This window comes from Panthera pardus, unplaced genomic scaffold (assembly GCF_024362965.1).
Source record: "Panthera pardus isolate Hobbes unplaced genomic scaffold, ASM2436296v1 HiC_scaffold_15, whole genome shotgun sequence".
Taxonomy (NCBI): Eukaryota; Metazoa; Chordata; class Mammalia; order Carnivora; family Felidae; genus Panthera; species Panthera pardus.
The window spans coordinates 64,855,036-64,877,383 of record NW_026526710.1 but is presented as its reverse complement, the minus strand read 5'-3'; the positions used below and the strand labels follow the sequence as shown (position 1 = coordinate 64,877,383).

Here is a 22,348-nt window from a genome sequence, read left to right as displayed (position 1 = left end):
GTTTATTGATTAACCTAGAAGTAATAATCATCTTTTTTTTTTTAATGTTTATTTATTTTTGAGACAGAGAGAGACAGAGCATGAACAGGGGAGGGGCAGAGAGAGAGGGAGACACAGAATCGGAAACAGGCTGCAGGCTCTGAGCTGTCAGCACAGAGCCCGACGCGGGGCTCAAACTCACAGACTACGAGATCATGACCTGAGCCGAAGTCGGCCGCTTAACCGACTGAGCCACCCAGGCGCCCCGGTAATAATCATCTTAAACACAGGAGTTAGATGAAAACCAAATGGCTGGGGAAAATGTTTATCCAGATGAGAAGACCAAATTGAGATCAAGTAATTAGCTGTATCTTCTTGCTAATTTCACACTGTAGAAATGAGTGGGATCTGACAGCTATCCAATTCCAGGATTTAGACTTATTGTCAAGTGTCATGCATTCAAAGATTGAAACGTATTCAATGTCCGTCCCCTCCAGGGTTAGAACCAAAAAGAAAAATCCTAAATGGTAAGTCAAACTGAAATTTCCTTCTAGAAACCCAAATCAAATGATGTTTGATAAACATATGGTGTGAAAAAACTCAATAATCAACATCTTTCACCTATGTGGTTATGCCTTAAGCAAACCTAGACTCTAGCTGATACAACAACACTTTTCCTTTAACAAATTAGGGAAAGCTGCCTTTTCCTCAAGGAAAAAAAGAAAACTTAGACTGCACTGATAATGTCAACTGTTCTCTGCCCAGAACCTCCCTATTTGTTTTAGACTATTGTTTTGGGGTATGCTTTTTGTCTTTAGCAAACAACCCTTTACTGCTTCTAAACTAAAACTACCCCATAATTTTACAACCCACAGAATTCTAATACTAGGTTCTCTTAGAATAATCAATTAACAGTCCACAAGAAGACATTCTCTTTTCCATTAAGAATCAACATCCAGCACCCTTTGTGTTTCCCTTATGTCAGTTTTTGAAAACATTGATTATACATAAATACCAATTAGTTACATGACTTTTTTTTTTTTTAAGTAGGCTCCATGCCCAAAGTGGGGCTTGAACTCATGACCCTAAGATCCCTGAGATCACAACCCTGAGAGTTGTGTAATCTACAGACTGAGCCAACCAGGTGCCCCAACATGACCTTTTTTTTAATTGAGAATATTTAAAAGAATAAGCCATTGTTCAAATTACTATGTACAATCTCTTAAAGGGCTTTTTCATACATCACAAGTCATGAAGACACTGATATAGTTAAGACCAAAAAATTCCGTTCCCAAAAGTTTTTCTTTAAAAAATTCTAGGGAGGGGCACCTGAGTGGCTCAGTCAGTTAAATGTCTGACTCTTGGGTTTATGCTCAGATCATAATCTCACAGTGTATGGGTTTGAGCCCCACCTCCAGCTCTGCGCTGACAGTGCAGAGCCTGCTTGGGATTCATTCTCCCTCTCTCTCGCTCTTCCCCTCCCCTGCTTGTGCTTGCTCTCTCAAAACAAACATTTAACAAAATAAAATTTAATTTAAAAACATTTTTAAAAATGAAAAAATTCTAGGGAAACAAAAAGATAACCAAAAGGATGCTTAACACATCACTATGTATAAGTGAAAAAAGAAAAAACTGGACCCAACCATTCATCACTAATGTTGGCCAAATCATAAAAATTCAAGAAAAAATCATTTGGGACACAAAGTGAGTATTGCTGTATTTATTCAATCTTTCAAAAAAATTATATCATTCAACAAAGTTCTATAATTTTCTTCATATAGATCCTGACATCTCTAATTCCTGGACATTTTAGGGTTTTTGTTGTTATACTGACTAGGATCTTTTTATCAGATACTGGTATTACTAGTACATAAAGAGAAAGCTACCGATTTGAGGAAACAGTTGGTCAACTTGATACTCGTCGCTTTTGCTTTTCAGTGGACTCTTCGGCCTAATGTGCAGTTGTAACAATTAAATCCTACTTTATGCCTCATAATATTTTTTTGCCTAATACATTGACTAAACCTTCCCCAAATGTAAGCTTGAGACTTCTACCTGACTACAAGTCTCTTTCTCAAATAACTTAAACCATGTCCCTTGGGTGAAACTGTAGGTATCAAGGACAGATGTCTGCAATATACTTTTTTGCAAAAGAAAAAAAGTAGGTTACAAAACACTATTGTACACTATGATCACATGCATGTTTAAAAAATCACATCACGTAATTTAAAAAGCAAGGTCCGGAACAAGTGCACAATATGCTTTTTATTTAAGAAAGGAGGGAAAAAATACATGTATTTTTGCGTAAAGAAACCCTGGAAGGAAACACCAGAAACTAATAAAAGTGATTACCTGAGGTAGGGGGGAATGGGGGCAAGGGTGGGAGCACTTCTTTTCACTGTATACCTTTTTATAGTATTTTGATTTATGGACCATGTATTGCCTATTCAAAAAAATAAAATTAAAAAACATATAGTATATATTTTTTAAGTCCAGAAAAACAGACACCAAACTATTAAGTATTTCTCTTTATGGACTAGCATTCCACAAATTCATCCACTGAGTAAATATTTATTGAGCACTTATGTTCCAGGTACGGTTCTAGCACTTGGGATATATTAATAAACAAAAGAAAAATCTCTACCCTCATAGAACTTACACTCTTCTGTAATATTTTTTTATTGTTTAAGTATCTAATATTGAGTACACATTACTCCAGCTTCTCCTAGCTGTCCATCTTGATCTTCATCTAATCAAGTGTGGACAATGCCACCTACCATGGAGGGGATAATGGGAATGGTGCAACACTTGAATGCACTTGGCTCAGTCAGTACCTGACACAAATGTGTACTTAGTAAGTGTTAGCTGTGATGATTTCATTGTACTTTTAGAGCAGTCATACCTGTAGTGACTGGAAAATGTCCTATGAAGTGTAAGGAATATGTATAAGGGACAGAAAAGCTGAAGCCACTGGGCTCACCTCCGACCACAGCATTTCTCTGATGCTACTCTTGCTGTCTCATTTACCTTTTCCTTTTCCTTCCTCCACTAGACTATGAGCTACCTAGAGTGGAGAAAACATACCCTACTTATCCTATCACCCCGAGATCCTAACACAGTACCAAGCAATACACGTTCATTAAATCTTCTTAAAATGAATATGCAGGCTGATGTGGTCATGGAAAGTTTCATAGAAGACAGGAAATAAGCTGGAAATGATTATCACCAAAATTCCAACACAAAAGTGAAGGAATTATCCCATTTTCTTAACTTTTTCTTTACCTGGCTTTGTATTATTTCTTTGTCCAAATCTAGAAGGGACTGTGAAAAACATCTGTTGTTTTCTGAGGAAATGAGCCACTGAACCTGGCCTTAACAAACCACCACTAGGGGGACCTACAAGGCTGAAACAGCCCTAGAGCCACTAAAAAGAGCTGATCATCCACACAATCCGACCACTAACAGCTACTCATGACAGCAGTATTTCAAAGTAAGGGAGGAGTGTGATGAGTCCTCAGAATTGGATCTCCTCACAACCACCACCACTAAGGAAATTCTGATATAATTATCACTACAGTCTCCCAAGCCCTAGTACTTTAATTCTCCAAAAGCAGGGATGGAGAAAGGTGAAAATCTGAAGGGTATTTACTTTCAAAGAAAATAAATGACATAATATCAAGGGCTTGAACCAATCTTAAAGGTACTCTTCCCAGACCACTACCACATTACCAGCCCACTGTTCTCAGAAACCTACTAACCACTAACAAGTAACAAAAGGCACTAGAATCTTCCTCCATTATTCATGACATAGAAGAAAAATGGACAATAAAAACAAGTAGACTTTCATGCTCTTCCTAAATTTTGTTTAAGGTTGTTAAACAAATGGATGGTAGTTCTGACCCACCCCTAAGACTCTGCAACAAGAAGTGCCAACCCACCGATTTCCCTCCAGAACAGCACACCTTTCTAAGATGATAGTGGTTCTTTATCAGAATTTCTCTGTAAATTAATTAGTTCCTACAAAAATTTTAGCTCATTAACACGTTCTAAGTAACAGCGCTAAAGTTTTAACAGAACTCTGTTCTCAAATATTATACTAAAAAACAAAACAAAAAACACCCCCCCATTGATTTAATTTCCCCACCTCAAAACTCTCCTTTTAAAAACAGAATTGGAAATTATCTATGAAAGTTAAAGTAGCCTTGTTTTATCGACTCAAAATGTAACAAGACTGAAAAAATATTAATATATATATAAATAAGTTAGAAACAAAGAAAAATTAGAATATTGGTATTTTTAAAGGATAGGTTATACATGACTCTAAATTACCAGACATTATCGGTATCTATATTCATTTAAACTGTTCTGTGAGATTTTCTTCCAAAATAGTCTGTTTTTACCAATCAAAAAATATTGTTTATGTTTTACAGTCCCCTATCATATTTTTTTAGACCACTTTGGTACATAAGTGTAGTTCAAATCCAAAGAACCAACAGCCTATTTAAATCCAGTTTTAAATACTGATAAATGCCCCCCCAAATCTACATTTCCAAAACAGTAAGTGTTTTTCTTGTAAATGCTACCAGAACTCACACAAACTAATTTTAGGTCAATAAAAAATAGAGGGGACAGGATAAAAGAAAACAGAAAGTTACAAGAAACAGATTACCTACCATTACTCTGCAGTGTTAATCCTGAGAGATCTTAATTTTTTAAAGGGGAAAAGAAAATGAAACATTAATCATTACCACAATAATATTTTCCATTGTATTTAAAATTACAAAATGTAATTTTACTTCACAAACCATTTCAATCCAAGATTAGTAGTATAAATACTACTATTTATAACTGACAATACATAAACTATTCAACCTATAATGCCTTCCATCTTATTTTTTAAAAATAATGTTCTAAGTGGGCAGAATATGAGCTATAGTGTATACTTAATTTTAGCAGTCAAAATACAAATCTGTTCTAAAGTTCAAATTTAAATATTTATATTTCATTAAGAATATCTGACTCTTTAACCTTAGTTGAAGTACTGGGCTATCTCCAAATTTATAATTTAATGTAGAAAAATCAAATTATTGAGATCTGTTCCCTTTGTGCATCTAAGGATAAGAGCAAAGTCTACTCACCAATTCCAGGTGATACAACTCGTTCATAGTGATATGGATTTACACAGACACTATCACATTTTAAGTCAAATGCATACTGACAATATTTAACATGTTTGAGTTCATTTTTGTGAAGATCAGGCCACCTCCAGAGACGGGCATATATCACATGAGGAAATCCTTTCCGACCAGCCACCTAGGAAAAACAAACAACCATTTACTGATCATCAGTTAATATACTGATCATACATTAAATAAGGCACTTAATATATATTCTCATTTAATTCTTACAGTCCTACAAAGTCAGTATTATAACCCCCATCTCATAAGTGAGAAACATTTATGAACTAAAGTTACTTCTTTGAGACCTGTGCTCAAGTTTTTAAAATGCAAAAAAAAAAAAGTATGAGTTTGCTGAAGTACCCATTTCTAAAATCTAGAAATAAACATTTTAAATCTAATGACAGAAGATTTCTGTATGTTTCTTTAAAAACATGCAGCACAGAAGATATATGATATAGTTCTATACAAAAAATATAATCACTGAAAATGAAAGATTAAAAAAATTATAAGATATAAGCTTTTAATCCTAAATTTTTTTTTTTTAACATTTATTTATTTTTGGGACAGAGAGAGACAGAGCATGAATGGGGAAGGGGGAGAGAGAGAGGGAGACACAGAATCGGAAGCAGGCTCCAGGCTCTGAGCCATCAGCCCAGAGCCCGACGCGGGGCTCGAACTCACGAACCGCGAGATCGTGACCTGAGCCGAAGTCGGACGCTCAACCGACTGAGCCACCCAGGCGCCCCTTTAATCCTAAATTTTAAAGATATGCTTGAATTCTTTTAGAGTTTTTCATATAAAAGTACCAAATATACAGTATCAGATTTCTAAATTATAAAAGGACCAAATATAACTCAGTTTTTAAAATGTACATATAATACCAAAAAAAGAAGGAAAAAAAGCTACAAAGATGAATACCAAAGTGCTAAAGGTATGGGGTTTCTTCTGCTTTTTGCTTTTATTTCCAAATTTTCTACTTTGAATTTTTTTCTTGTAACATTAAAAAACTTAAAATATAACTTTATTATAAGGAACATCTATTCTTCCATATAGTCCCATAATCATATTGGTACAGGATGTAGAGTACCTGAAGAAATGGAGCAAACATTAAATTATCCAATAGTAATGTAAAAGAAAGCAAGAATATTTTAATCTGCCACTACAAAACATAGAAAAACTCTAGAACAAGACTAACCTGAAGCCTCCCATCCAATGTTCTCTGTATGGTAACACATTTGCTAGGATGAGCTCCATTTGTAGTTATAGCTGTTATTAAAGAATCCAGTTCATCTTTTTTCTCCTTCAGCTTCTTTACCAAACTTTCAATTGCTCTCTTTGCAAATGTTTCACTCTCTCCACCTTGTCTATGGCACATCAAACTATGTACAATGCTCAGACAGGCATCATTACTTGTTGGTGTATTTGTAATAGACATATTGTCCATTTGTCAAAGTTATTCTTTTATATCAAATAGGTCTCCAATTTCCGGAGAAATTTTGATCTTTTGGAGGCAGTGAAAAACAATGACTAACGTTGCAAGGAAAATTATTAGGCATGTGGTATTCAGGATAACCTAAAAAAAATGAGACATAGACATTAAAACACATTTCACAAAGTAGATTCAATTACTTGGGAAAAGAGGGAGTTGCTTCAGTTAAGTCAAAGACTCAATGTACATAATTTAAATTTGGTACTTAGAGTTTTAAATAACTTAATTAAAATGTTGCTGTTTCTGACATTCAAAAAAAATATTAGTTAGGCCTTCTCATTATTATAGGGGCATACTCAATCAAGTCTTGTGGACTGAACTAGTCACCCTAAAGTTAAATCTTAACATGACTTTTTTAAATGATTACTAATGAAGACCAGCACTTTAAAACACGCTTGATTGACTAAACCTAAATGTCTACCATAATACACATGAAAAATTTACCATCACCTGATACGAAATGCTGTTTACCAGTTAAAAACACCCATCTTTGTTATAAGAGACCACTGACAACAGTAAAAAAGATGCACACAAATTTTTAAATGGGCAAAGGATTCTAATACTCCTCTCTCCAAAGAATGGCCAATATGCATATGAAATATGCTAACATCACTAGTCAACAGGGAAATGCAAATCAAAAACACAAGGAGATACCACTTCACATTCACTAGGCTGAGTAAAGCAAAAGGGTAGATAATCATAAATATTGGTGAGGAAGTGGAGAAACAGTACCCTCATCCACTGCTGGCGGAACTGCAAAATGGTACAGCCACTTTGAAAAGTAGTTTGACAATTCCTCAGAATGTGAAACACAGAGTTACTGTATGACCCAGGAATTCCACGCTTAGCAATTCTACCCAAGATTACTGAAAGCCTATGTCCACACAAAAACCTGTACATAAATGTTCACAGCAGTTATCATTCGTAACAGCCAGAAGTGTAATACAAATGTCCATTAACTAATGACTATTTAAATGAGTATATATATATCCATACAATGTAAACATTATTCAGTCATAAAAAAGAATGAAGTACCATTACCATGCTAAAACACGGATGAACCTGGAATACATGCTAAGTGAAAAAAGCCAGTCACAAAAGGCCACATATCGTATAATCCCATTTACAAGAAATATCTGAACAGGCAAATGCATACAAAGAAAAAGCAGATTAATGGTTGCCAGAGGCAACTCCAAAGGATATGGAGTTTCTTTTAGGGCTAATAAAATATCCTAAAATTGATAATGGTGATAGTTGCACAACTCTATCACTATATGAAAACCACAGAATTATACATTTTAAAAGAGTGAATTTTAGAGTATATCAATCATATCTCAATAAAGTTACTATTCTTTTTAATGGTTATTTATTTTTGAGACAGAGAGCCGCAAGCCCGTGCACGTGGGGCAGGGACAGAGAAAGAAGGGGGAGAGAGACAGTCCCAAGCAGGCTCAATGCTGTCAGCACAGAACCCAATGCGACACAGGGCTGGACACAGGGCTCAGTCTCACAAGCCATTAGATCATGCCCTGAGCCAAAATCAGGAGTCAGATGGTTAACCAACTGAGCCACCCAGGCGCCCCCCAATCAAGTTGTTATTAAAATGAAAGACCACTTAATTCCTCAAAAGATTTTACCTGTAATAAAGTAAATTACTTTCAACAGAAATCAAAATATAGAAAATGAGTATTAGTGAAGCATCTATCCAATATGTGTGAAACTAAAGTAACTTATCTAACCTTAAGATCCCACATGGAATAAGAAAAGGCCATCAGTCTAAGAATAAATGAAGTAAAGCAGGAGTGGAAGCTATACTTTATGCTGAGCTGTTTTTAATTTGTTTGCTGATGATATTATATTCCATGCCTATTCTGCTTTTATTTTCTTTTGCTATTTACTTGAATCATTAAAAATCTACCCCCCTGGGTACCTGGCTGGCTCAGTCGGTAAAGCATGTAACTCTTGTTCTTGGGGTCAAGTTCAAGGCCCACATTGGGCATAGAGCTTTACTAAAATTAATCTACCCGCCCCCCCCCCCAACCAAATTAATAAAACTAACTCATCAGTCTCTACCAAAGCTTGTTCCTCTTCTGATGACTTTTACTTTAATTCCACTCATTTACCCAGCATTGGAAAGCGTGATAAATCATCTCTGACTTCCTTCTCTCTTTTCCTACCCCCATTACTTCTCTCTTTTACCACCCCCATATTCTCTCACAAAGTTACATGATTCTCTACCTTTGTCATTTCTAGCAGTCTCCTCTCTATTCTCCCTGATGCTGTTGTAGTTTTGGGTCTCCTAGGCATTTCTATCAATCACTTGGTATTTACCTCATGTTCCCCTCTATTGTTATCTGTTTTACATAAATGCCTGTCTTCTCAACTAAATTAGCCCAATACAGAGAACGTTTTCTTATACCTTTGAATAGCAAGCATTTGCCCACATTCAATAAATACATGTTGAAGGTAGATTTTCTGCATAACCCAAGATTACCCGACTGGGGTGGTGGGGGACGTTGGGAGTCAGAGACCTGGGTTAGAATCCCAGCTCTCACACTAAGTAGTTGGACAGATTAAGTTAAACTCTGAACGTGGCTTAAAAGGAGTACACAGAGCTCAAGGGAGAAAAACTACATGAAATGCCTAGCACATAATGTTCAGTAAAAAGCAGCTACAGTGTGAGTACTAAAATGTTTAGTGTTTATAGTCTGAGTACTAAAATGTTTACTTTAAAAGAAGATTTTCCCATAACACATTACTCATGTTTCTGTATTTCTATTAAAACTTGTAAAAGAAAATTCAGAAGGGCAAGGACAGAAGTAAATCACTCATTCAGGACTCACAACTCCTCTACAGGAGCCAGGCAAATTATATAAATATCTCGGATTTAAAGAAAAGTACTGAGGAGCACAAGTGCACACCCATCAAAAATGGGTAAACACTATTCACTTCCCATGGAAGTGGCGTTTGAGAATGCTAGACCACTGCTAACCGATCTCCAATGCCCATTTGTATATAAAATCTTATTTTTAAGTATCAGCAACTTATTTGTGGAGAAAGGGGAGGAAGGAAGAGGAAGAGAGAAAAACCACCGTGTATGCCAAACACAACGCACCTTCAACTCAAGGCTGGCCCAAGACACTGAGGAGGGCACCTGCTGGGATGAGCACTGGGTGCTGTGTGGAAACCAATTTGACAATAAATTATAGTTAATAGTAATTAAAAAAAAAAAAAAGCTGGCCCAAGAGAACCACCAGTTTGAAATTTCTGAATGCCAACATCACAACAATTTTAAGACCTAGACTGAAAGATCTACAGTACAGGGACTGTACTTGTCTCATTCATCGGATGTGCCCAACTCCTGGCACTGGTGAGTGCTCTTTACGGTCAAATGGATGCATTTCTGTATGCACTGTCAGATCCATGCCCGTGCTATTTCTTTTGTCTAAAACATCCAGTCTCATTTTATCCACATGGCTAAGTCCTAGTTATCCTTCAAACTGCAGCTTAAATGTCTCCTCTCCCCACCAATCTGGAGAATGACTTTCCTGGTATGTTTACTGTGTGTTCCTGGTATGTTAATTGATTCCCTCCCTCAAATTTAAAACACACCCCAATTACAACCCAACACGTTATATTACAGTTATATGATTACGTCTTTGTCTTACACTGTTGCCACATATCTAGAAGTTCAAGAAAACAGCAAAACTTTCTCACCTTAGAAATTCCCAGCACCATGCACACTTCCTGACATACATGAGGCAAATATGGAGTGACTATAGCTTTTTTATTCTGTGGCATTTCCTTGCAACAAATTTTAAAGAATACAAAATTTTTGTTGTTAAATTCATTTTCTGATATTACGTTCCAAAAGATTTGCACCAATTTATAATTAAAGCATTTGAGTGTAATTATTTCCCCACACTCAGATGTTACCATTCCTAAAACTTAAGCTATTTGGGACCTAATGGTATCTTAGAAACTGTTTTAACAGTTTCCTTTGAAAACTTTCTTAGGCACCATGTTCTTGATTTTATCCTTGTTGAATTCCTATGATCACAAGTGCCTAAAACATAATATAAAGTTCCTTGCATAAAAAATAATACACGGGCTCCTGGGTGGCTCAGTCACAGTTAAGCATCGGACTCTTGCTTTCGGCTTAGGTCGTGGTCTCATGAGTCGTGAGATCGTGCCTCAAGTTGGGCTCTGTGCTGACAGCCACTGACAATGCCAGGCTGTTTGGGATTCTCTCTCTCCTTCGCTCTCTGCCTCTCCCCAACTCGTGCTCGCTCTCTCTCTCTCTCTCTCTCTCTCTCTCAAAATAAGTACACATCTTTAAAAGATAAAATAATACCAACAGGGATATATACGTGTTTTCCTACGTTAAACAGCTCTGGATTATAATTTGATAGACAAAGGTACTAGAACGGTATAAACAAAACTGTAAGTTCTGATTAAAACTCTAGCAGTATGACTGGGCAAGTTAATATGTTTTTCAATTATCTTATCTGTAAAATGGGAACAACTTTACAGATTCTCTACGGTAATCAAATGCAACAGTGTATATAAAAGCAATCTAGGAACCATAAATTGACCAATTCAACAAACACTGTATCTAAAATATGCACAAAGCACTCCAGATACAAAAAGCAAGTAGCACATAATCAGAAAGTGGTTCTCAACTCTACCAAATATCCCGTTTTTGTTAACAAATAATTTATATTACTCCCTCTTAGTTATTCTGAAACAAAGTTCTAACACACTTACGTATTTTTAAAAATTTAACAATACTTTAATTATGACAGCATAATTATGACAAATTCACACCTTCCAAGAGAGGTGTGGTGTTTTGGCAACTCCAACAGCACAATGGCACTGCAGATGGTGAGACGGATTTCCGCAAATGGTGAATTCTTGATAAAGTGCCAAACATAACAACTTCAATTTAAGAAAAAGAATTAAGATGGGGCGCCCGGGTGGCTCAGTCGGTTGGGCGTCCGACTTCGACTCAGGTCATGATCTCATGGTTCGTGAGTTCGATTGCCGCATCGGGCTCTGTGCTAACAGCTCCGAGCCTGGAGCCCATTTCGGATTCTGTGTCTCCCTCTCTCTCTGCCCCTCACCAACTCATGCTCTCTCTCAAAAATAAATAAACATTAAAAAAATTGTAAGAAAAAGAATTAAGAGAAACTTAATTCCTGAAAAACTGAATATACGTTAAGATGGAGTCAGATAGTAAGCTAGTTGTAACATTTTCCTCCTACATGAATTTCTGGGGCATGTCAAAGTGCTACGAGATGCACTGGTAATTCTTCACAGAACCTCACATTACAGGGTGGCATCCCTTACCCTCATCTACCAAAGTTCCTCTCACTAATTTCCACAACATCCCTTAAACAGCACTACTTACTCCACTGAGAACTACTAACCTAGAAGATCCAAAATATTACTACACTAAGTAAGAGATGCTCATAGAGGTAGGTACTAAAGTGATTCAGGACCATAAGTGAGAAAGGATGGAAGTCCAGAGATAAAGTCTGAGCATGATGTATCAGGCTAGGCTAGGCTAGGCTGCAGCAACCACCAACCCTCAAAATATCAGTGGCTTAAAACAAAGGTTTATTTTCTGAATAAACTAAACTATATGTCCATCACAGATAAAAAGGTCACTGCTCACTAACATCTTTCAGGGATCAGGCTAACAAAGGCTCCATCACTACCCATGTCCTTAAATGGCAAGAGGAAACATAGGATAACTCACGTACTGTCTTTTAAAAAACTTTTTTTAATGTTTATTTATTTTTGAGAGAGACAGAATATGAGTGGGGGAGGGGCAGAGAGAGAGGGAGACACAGAATCTGAAGCAGGCTCCAGCTCTGAGCCGTCAGCACAGAGCATGACGCGGGGCTCGAACTCACGAACCATGAGATCATGACCTGAGCTGAAGTCAGAAGCTCAACCGACTGAGCCACCCAGGCGCCCCAACACGTACTGTCTTTTAAAGGCTATCACTTCTGTTCACATTTGATTGGCCAAAGTTAAAAGGCCACGTCAGTGGTTCTCAACCAGGAAAAAACTCTCTCAGGGGACTTTTGGCAATGTCTAAAGAAATTTTTGATTGTCACAACTGCAATAGGGAGGTGGGAGGAAAAGTATTACTGGGTGTCAAGTAGGTAAAGGCTAGAGCTACTGCTAAACATCCTACAATGCACAAGACAGCAACCCACGGCAACAATTTAGCCAACCCAAAATGTCAACAGTGCTGAGGTTCGACACCCTGGACTATGCCTAATTTCAGTGTGGGGGAAGGAGGCAGAGGAGCACAATACTACCATGTGCCAGAAGAGAGCCATCAGAATACTGGTGGAATAACACTAATAACTACCACACGTGAATAAGAATTTGCCAGGCTGCAGGAAAATCCAGACAAGCAGAGGGATATAGAGTGCAGATGTTTTGTCTAGATTCATCATTAGGAAAGGGGAAGAAATAACAACATTAGATTTGCATTAGAAAGAAAACTACAGTAAGAACATGGAGAATAACTCTGGAAAGGGAAACAGAAAACTAGTCAGGAGACAATGATCAGAAAAGTGATAGGTTAGGGGCATGGGCAATAGAAACAAAGGGAGAACCAATATTTCTAGGTAGAATGGGCTAGATTTTTTAATCAACTAAGTATAAAGGGTGAAAAGAAGGGAGAGTCAAAAGAGGACCCATTGCTTAGTTAACTAAATGATAAAGAATACAAGATTTTAAAAGGGTAAATAAATTCAGTTTTAAATATAGTGAGTTTGAAGAGCTCAGCAGGGAAGGTAAGCCTATTTAAAAGTCTCTAACATACAACTATTAGATAAAGTCTCTGTAATAGAACAAACCATCCCATGATGACAGGGGTAATGGGAGGTAAAAAGTCAGCAAAAGAGACAGAGGTTCCCTTACATCTACCCACCTATTGTGTTATGTCTCTAGCCTTGCACCTGCTATATATCATAAGCTATACTGACCACAGGTCTAACAGGAACTCCATGAACTATAGAGCCAGACAACCAACTAATTAAGATACTCTCTAAAACAGCAAAGATGAATGCTGGCCTGAGAGGTTCTCATGGGAATTCATAAACTTTAGTTAATGAATGTTGACATTTTTTTATTCTCAGATGGCTATTTACTTTTGAATTATTGGCACTATTATACATATGAAACAGATTTTCTAGAAGTTATAGGTATTTTGATCAGTGATCAATAAACTAGTTAATATGGGAATATGAGACAAATGCTTACGTTTAACAAGAGGGAAAAAAGCCTGGCACGGTGAAATATCACTAGAAAGAAATTCAAACTATAGGTTTACAAGCAGAAAACATAAAAAGGCTGTGCAGGCTTAGTTCAATTGCCTACAGCAGAAGTTATAGCCTAGTTTCTAAACAGAGGAAAGTCTAAGAATTGAAGTTCCTTTTTTTTTTTAACATTTTATTTATTTTTGAGACAGAGAGAGACAGAGCGTGAGTGGGGGAGGGGCAGAGAGAGAGTGAGACACAGAATCCAAAGCAGGCTCCAGGCTCTGAGCTGTCAGCACAGAGCCCGATGCAGGGCTCGAACCCACATACCGTGAGATCCTGACCTGAGCTGAAGTCGGACACTCAACCGACTGAGCCACCCAGGTGCTCCTAAGAATTGAAGTTCCTTAAACTGAGGGCAACGGGAGAAAAACTCCAAAGAGCACAAAGGATTAAGTGCACAGGGATAAGTGATTGTAAAATCTCAGGTGCAAATAATACAATCAAATAAAAAGAATGTTTTTGTGCTAACATTTAAGATGAACTACAAGGGGAGACGACTGGGTGGCTCAGTTGGTTGAGCACCTAACTCTTGATCTCCTTGATTTCGGCTCAGATCACGATCTGACGGTTCAGTTCATGAGATGGAACCCCGCGCTGGGCTTTGCGCTGACAGCACAGAGCCTGCTTAGGATTTTCTCTCCCTCTCTCTCTGCTCCTCCCCTGTTTGCGCACTCTCTCTCTCAAAATAAATAAACTTAAAAAAGAAAAAGATGAACTACAAGGGACAAATTTAGAGATAAGCTTCTTGTTTACCCACTGGTCTTGAGTAAGTGTCATACTGGTATACCAGCTTTACCTTAAATAATCTTATTTAAAATTAACTTTGTAACTAGACTTATTGTGGAGATATTTTTATAACATATAAAAACATCAAATCACCATGATATACACCTGAAACTAATAGGATATTATATGTCAATTATACTTCAATTAAAAAAAAAGTTTGCTTCGGAGCACCTGGGTGGCTCAGTCAGTTAAGTGTCCAACTTTGGCTCAGGTCATGATCTCACAGTTCATGAGTTCAAGCCCCGTGTCAGGCTCTGCGCTGACAGCTCAGAGCCTAGAACCTGCTTCAGATTCTGTGTCTCCCTCTCCCTCTCTGTTTAATAAACAGAATTTTTAAATAAACATTTTTTAAAAATAAAAAAAAAGTTTGCTTCAATGGGGACTTAACCTCTCTGCATTTCTGGGTTGCATCATCTGGCCCCTTTGGTTGCTGTGCCAGAAATGAGATCCCATGCCCCACCACACAGCATCTCATCCAGGTCCCAGAGGAGGAGGAGAGGCCAGAAACTCAGGGTGACAACTGATCAGTCAGGCTCTGCAGCAGGTCTCAGTGAATGGTCACCTCCAGGCAGTGAAACCATGTAGTCCCAAACAGAAGAGGAAGGCTGGAGCAGCAGCTGAAACAGAACAAGCTGCCAAAGCCGCTAAAGAATCCAGAGAATCTTAGAAGGAACTTAAGATGTGCCAGATCTGAGTATTTCATATCAGAGTTTCAAATACTGTTACTGACAGGGTGTTACAGGCTAAAAGGTCTCTCCCCCCCAAATTCATATGTTGAAGCTCTAAACCCCAGAACTCCATCAGAATGTGACTATATTTGGAGACAGAGCTTTAAAGAAGTTAATTAAGGGGGTGCTTGGGTGGTTCAGTGGGTTAAGCATCCAACTCTTGATTTCAGCTCAGGTCATGATCTCACAGTTCATGAGTTCGAGCCTTGCGTCGGACTCTGCACTGACAGTGCAGAGCTTGCTTGGGATTCTCTGTCTCCCTCTCTCTCTTCCTCCCCCACTTGTTCTCTCTCTCTCTCTCAAAATAAATAAACTTAAAGAGGTTAATTAAGGTTAAAATAAATTTCTATTAAGCCAAAAAAATTAACATTTTTCTAGATTGATAATAGAAGTTAAAAGAAGAAACATCAGGGGCTACCTGGGTGACTCAGTTGGTTAAGCATCCAACTCTTGGTTTCGGCTCAGGTCAGGATCTCACCATTCGTGAGTTCCAGACCCACACTGGGCTCTGTGCGGACAGTGCGGAGCCTGGTTAGGATCCTCTCTCTCCCTCTCTATCCCTCCCCTGCTCACTCACGCTCCCTCTCTCAAAATAAATACACTTCTAAAAAATTAAAAAAAAAAAAAAAAGAATCAACAAAGTCCTCTATGTGAATGTGACACCTGTTTTTTGTCTGCCAACTATCCTGCAATTGATTTTCCAAGGAGAATCTCCCCATCTGGGCAGGTGGGACGATCCCCAGGCTGACTAACCAGAGCCACCTCCTAGCCACATTAGTTGCTTCTAAGATGGGAAAGGACCCAAGTCAGATCAATGACACAGCTCCAGGACTTCTGTTGGAACTGCAAAGGGAAAAAAAATCTCTCTCTGCTGGGCTTGACACTGGAAGTAGTTATCCTCAACCTGACCCAAGACTTAAACTAACAGAAAGGAAAGCAAATACAAGACAATGAGTCCTGATGATACTGGCTGGTTGTGACCCATGATCTGGCACTCTGAAGTCAGCTTTATTTTCAGACCAAGCCAAGGAATTCCCCTTTCGACAAAAATTTGACTGATACATGTTTTCCAGTACATAATTACTAAGCAAAAATTGACTTAACATTCATAGAAATAACAGCGATATAACACAAACCACATAAAAACTGGAACCAATCATAATCCTGTCAACAATAGACAATTAATAACCTTAAAAATAGCAGTTGTCAAGGGGGGTCTGAGTGGTTCAGTCAGTTAAGCATCTGTCTCTTCATTTCAGCTCAGGTCATAATCTCATGGTTGTGGGATTGAGCCCCACATTGGGCTCTGCATTGCGAAGGGAGCCTGCTTGGGATTCTCTCTCTCCCTCTCTCTGCCCCTCCCCCACACTTGCTCTCCCTCCCTCTTTCAAAGTAAATAAATAAACATTAAAAAAAAAAAACACAGCAGTTGTCAAACTGTCTGGTTTCAGGTCCCCTTATTTACATTCTTAATTACTAAGAATTCCAAACAGCTTTTGTTAATGTTTCTTTCATGTGCTAAAGCTAAAAAGTGTTTAAACATGCATTTTATTAAATTAGTTTAAAATAATAAGCCCATTATGTGTTAATATGTTGTATGAAAAATAACTATTTTCCAAAACAAAAACATCAGTATTCAGAGTGACATTGTTTTCCATTTTTGCTAATTTCTTTAGTATCTAACTTAAGACAACTAGAGTCTCATCTTTGCTTCTGCAGTTTTTTACTTTATTTATTTTTTTAAGATTTTCTTTTTAAGTAATCTCTACATCCAATATAGAGCTCAAACGTACAAGAGTCGCACATTCCACCAACTGAGCCAGGCAGGTGCCCCTGCTTCTGCATTCAATCTGTTGTTTTGGTTAAAGAACATGAAGAAAATGTGCCTCTCACACACACATACTTGGAAAAGGGAGGAGTATTTTAATAGCATGTTAGATCATAATGATTATTCATCTTTTATTCAACACCAAAACGCACCAAATGGCAATCGTTAAAGGTTAGCTGCAATGTGGAATCTGAAACCATATCAACGAACTTCTTGGCTCTGTTTGGTGTATACTGATGATATATTGGTGATATATCTTGTAACATCATGCATTGGTCACTAAAAAGTACTGGTTCGATGAATTACACAGATCTTCCAAATGCTGGCACACTTCCTTACACAATATACATCTTTTAAAAATCACATTGCTTAATATCATCACCAATCTCATCAGAAAAATCTTTAAGTATTACACAGCTGGTGTAATGATCTGCCCATGGTGGCAGACACAAGTTTTCAAATCTAATTTTCACCTGAAAGATCAGGATTTTATCATTGGCAACAGCTAGTTATTCTCCTTGAGTGTCAGGCCCACTTCATTAATTTTCAAGGAAATACCTGACAAATATCCACGTATGAGAAACTATAGTTCATCTCAGTCATTGTTTTAAGTAAAAATAAAAGTGGTATTCCATTCAAAAAAAGTGAATTTACCTTGCAGCTCAACCACACAAGTACTGTTCCTAGAGATGAATCTTGTACTTGGATGTGCAGAAGTATTTTATGCACACTTCCACTGAATCACACAGAGTATTAAAAAGATATGCACTCCAGAGTAGAGATTTCAAAAATAAAACTTATTACTGCTTCACCAAGGCTTTTCTTAAGTGAAACGAGACTTTTTCAAACGCTTAAGATGTGTTTGGCTGTGAAGAACAAGTAAAGATTCATACAGTTTAATGCCACTGCCCTGATTCACGCTAAGGTACAAGCAGTGTGCCACCCACTTCTTCACCATCAGTGCAAATATCAACACAGAAATACAGCAAGTAACATATTTTATTATAAAAATAATTTTGATGGGGCGTCTGGGTGGCTCAGTCAGTTGAGCATCCAACTTCGGCTCAGGTCAGGATCTCATGGTTGAGTTTGAGCCCCACCTCAGGCTTTGTGCTGACAGTGCAGAGCCTCCTTCAGATTCTGTTTCCCTCTCTCTCTGCCCCTCCCCCACTTGTGTTCGTTCTCTCTCTCTCTCTCTCACTCACTCACTCACTCAAAATTAAATATTAAAAATAATGACTTCATGAGCCCCCTAAAAGAAAAAGGCCACGGGGACCCCAGGATTTTGTGGACTACACTTTGAGAAACACAATTTTTAATTTTTTTTAATGTTTATTTATTTTGAGAGAGACAGAGAGACAGAGAGAGAAAGAGAGAGCAAGTGGGGGAGGACAGAGAGAGAACCCCAAGCAGGCTCCACGCCATCAGCCCAGAGCCCAATGTGGGGCTCGATCTCACAAACCATGAGATCATGACCTGAGCCGAAACCAAGAGTTGGATGCTCAACTGACTTGAGTCACCCAGGTGCCTTGGGAAACACTGTTCTAAAAACTGAATTTTAATAACTGATAACTGAAAAATACAATTCCTAAAACCTTTGACACAAAGGAAACTATCAACTCATGTAGCTTATTCTTTCAAAAGAGGTGTTTCAGAATCCCCTGCAGGTTAGCCCAGTCCTACTAACTATGTACCAGGAGTGGGGCCCTACCTTTAAAAAGCACTCTAAGAGTTTGAGGTGCTGTCAGTTTCAGAAAGCACTGATCTAGCCTATGCTAGTCTACATACTTCACTTTACAAATGAGCAAAAAGACAGTGAAACAAATTGCAGTATCATGGATATATGCAACTGATAAAAAAGACTAACTGCACAGGGCACCAGGGTGGCTCGGTCAGTTAAGTGCCTGACTTTGGCTCAGGTCATGATCTCACGGTTTGTGAGTTGGAGCCCCACGTCAGGCTCTGTGCTGATAGCTTGGAGCCTGCTTCAGATTCTACGTCTCCCTCTCTCTGTGCCCCTCCCCTGTTCGCGCTCTCTAAAAAATAAACATTTAAAAAACTTTTAAAAAAGACTAACTGCACAAAAGTTACATCATTTTTCTTTAAAACTCGCTGCTTAATTTCAACATGTATACACACGAAATTCTTCCTTTAACTAATTTAGTGGGACATATCTATGACAGACATGTACCTAGTGTGTTTGTGTACAACGATACCTGGTTTATCTTACCACATTAAGTACTACTTCCGGCCATCCTTTCACCAAATTACTGAATTGTTACAATAATTAGCATCTGTTGATATGCTCTAGAATTCACTAATGAATACCACTGATAAATATCCTTCATAAAGTTTTACATTTAGAAATATATTTTGCTCTTTTCATGCCTATTGTGGCCATGCTTGTGGTCCCAAGAAGCCTCTGAAGCATGTAGCAGCTCCAGAGCACAGGATGCTGGATTAACTGATTGGTATGTTTGCCCCTCATCCATCTAGCAGTCCCCATAAACTGAGAGATCATCTCCTTCTCATTATTTCCCTGAAGATCAGACTAGGTATGCCCTAACAGGACGTGAAGTAAAGAAGATCTGTATGGAGTGTTTTATTAAGATTGATGGCAAGGTCCACACTGATACAACCTACCCTGCTGGTTTTACGGATGTCATCAGCATTGACAAAACTGGGGACAATTTCCGTCTCATTTATGACACCAAGGGTCACTTTGCTGTTCATCGGATTTCACCTAAGGAGGCCAAGTATAAGTTGTGCAAAATGAGAACGATCTTTATGGGGATAAAAGGAATCCCTCATCTGGTGACCCATGATGCTCTCACCATCTGCTATCCTGATCCCCTCAATCAAGGTGAATGACACCATTCAGAATGTTGGAGACTAGAAAGATTACTGATTTCATCAAGTTTGATACCGGTAATCTGTGTATGGTGACCGAAGGTTGTTCTAACCTGGGAAGAACTGGGTCACATGAAAGATGCCAATGGCAACAGCTTTGCCACCCAGTTCTCCAACATTTTTGTTAATCACAAAGGCAACAAAACATGGATTTCTCTTCCCCATGGAAAGGGTATCCACCTCACCATTGCTGAAGAAAGAGACAAGAGACTGGGGGCCAAAAGAGCAGTGGGTAAAATGGTCCGTAGGTGATGTGATTGGAAGTCTTTATACTTAAAGATCATATAGCATGAAAAAAAAAAAAAACCAGAAATACATTTTGACTTGAAAAAGATTGAATTCATCAATATTAAAATATAGAAATCATCCCTTACTACAAAAAAACACAAATATTCAGTAGCAGTCCTTTAAAAAACAAACGAACATAAATGATATGCATTCTAAACATGCAAATTGGGATTTGACAGATTTTAAGTAAATTACTCCAGTGCATCAATGACTGCAAAATAAAGCTGGTACCATATTAAAGCAATAAGGATAAGCATACTAAAATATCCAAAGCCTATAAAATCAAGAGCTATTTTTTTTAATATATAATACAGATTCCCATGCCTCCTCCACTCAATTCCCATTCTGAATCTGTGTGTGTGTTGGGATGGAGCATGGGAAGAGAGAAATAAAGCTCTTCCAGAGATGGAGATGCAACCACTCTTCAACTAGCACTTGGGAACTACTCCAGGGGATGTAAATGAACTGGACATGCCCTCCTTGGATGATCTAAAAAAATGCTAACTAGTGGGGCCTGCTGAACAACTGTCTCCCAGTGTTTAACTCCTGACAGCAAAAAGATGCAGCTTGCCTCTCAGAACCAGGGAAGTGACTAGTTAACTGGTGCCTAGAAAATGTTATGGCTTCCAAGCAGATTAACCTTCCCCCCTTGAAGAACAAATTCCATTGGGAGTTTAGATGGTAATTTTGGCACCTACACAAAATCCTAAATCTCTAAAAGGAGCCCAAGTAAGTATTTTAGAGTACTTGGCCGGCCGGAGGGGAGGGAGGGGGGGGGAGGGAGATCAACTCCCTATTCAGAATAGTGATGCTATACCAACTTCTTATCATGGGAAATACAAGTACCTAAAACTTGCTACCAGGCACTTCAAATGAATTGAAAAACAAAGAAAGAGGAGAAAAAGGGAGAGAGCGACAAATGAAGAGACAAACACTGAAGCAAAACGAATGGGGCAATACCTTCAAGAGACCCATTAAATTAGATGTGAGATAAATACATAGTACACAGACACCTCATTGTATTAAAGAATGTAAAGCCAACAAAAGTTGAAACAGTTCAAAAAATAAAGTTAGATGGAGTGTCTGGGTGGCTCAGTGGGTTGAGCATCTGACTTCAGCTCAGGTTGTGATCTCTCACAGTTCATGAGTTCGAGGCCCACATCAGGCTTGCTGCAGTCAGCCTATCAAGCACAGAGCCCACTTCAGACCCTCTGTTCCCCTCTCTCTACCCCTCCCTCACTTGCACTCTGTCTCAAAAAATAAATTAAAAACATTTTTAAAAAATTAAGTTAGAGGACTCTAACAGCTAAACCACCTCCAACTCTGATCTTGCTGCACCCCAGGCCAAATGAATCACAATTTCTGGAGGTAGGATCCAGCCACCAGTATTTTGTAAAGCTCCCCGAAAGATTTCAAAATGCAGCCGAAGTTGACAACCACTGTCCTAAACCTTGGGAGTAAAAAAGCAATAAAAAGATGGATCCCATACAGTTACAAGTTTTCTAAAATGCAATTTTCATTTAACACAGTCTTTGAGCCTAAACGTATTTACAATTATCACCAACTTAAAAAAAAATTGTTTTAATGTTTATTTTTGAGAGAGAGAAAGAGAGACAGAGTGTGAGCAGGGGAGGGGAAGAGAGTGAAGGAGACACAGAATCGGAAGCAGTACCAGGCTCCAAGCTATCAGCACAGAGCCTGACGTGGGGCTCAAACTCACGGACCGTGAGATCATGACCTGAGCCAAAGTCGGGAACTTAACCTACTGAACCACACAGGCACCCCCAATTATCACCAATTTTAAATTAAGATGTTAT

General features: G+C 38.2%; 1 protein-coding gene and 1 pseudogene across 6 annotated transcripts in view; one reads left to right on the top strand and one right to left on the bottom strand.

Moving 5' to 3' along the window:
- Nucleotides 1-22,348, bottom strand: part of SMAD4 (SMAD family member 4) — a 107,189-nt gene that overhangs the window by 35,438 nt on the left and 49,403 nt on the right. For all 6 annotated transcript variants that reach the window (XR_002084325.2, XM_019464031.2, XM_019464029.2 and 3 more), the window contains exons 2-4: nt 6,355-6,732; nt 5,118-5,292; nt 4,653-4,682 (exon numbers count right to left, since the gene is read on the bottom strand). Coding sequence is in view for 5 of the 6 variants with exons in the window: in XM_019464031.2 (XP_019319576.1) it covers nt 4,653-4,682; nt 5,118-5,292; nt 6,355-6,603 (454 nt within the window). In the remaining variant the exon portion in view is untranslated. The remainder of the gene's footprint in view (nt 1-4,652; nt 4,683-5,117; nt 5,293-6,354; nt 6,733-22,348) is intronic.
- LOC109275598 (40S ribosomal protein S4, X isoform-like) lies at nt 18,190-20,495 on the top strand (annotated as a pseudogene).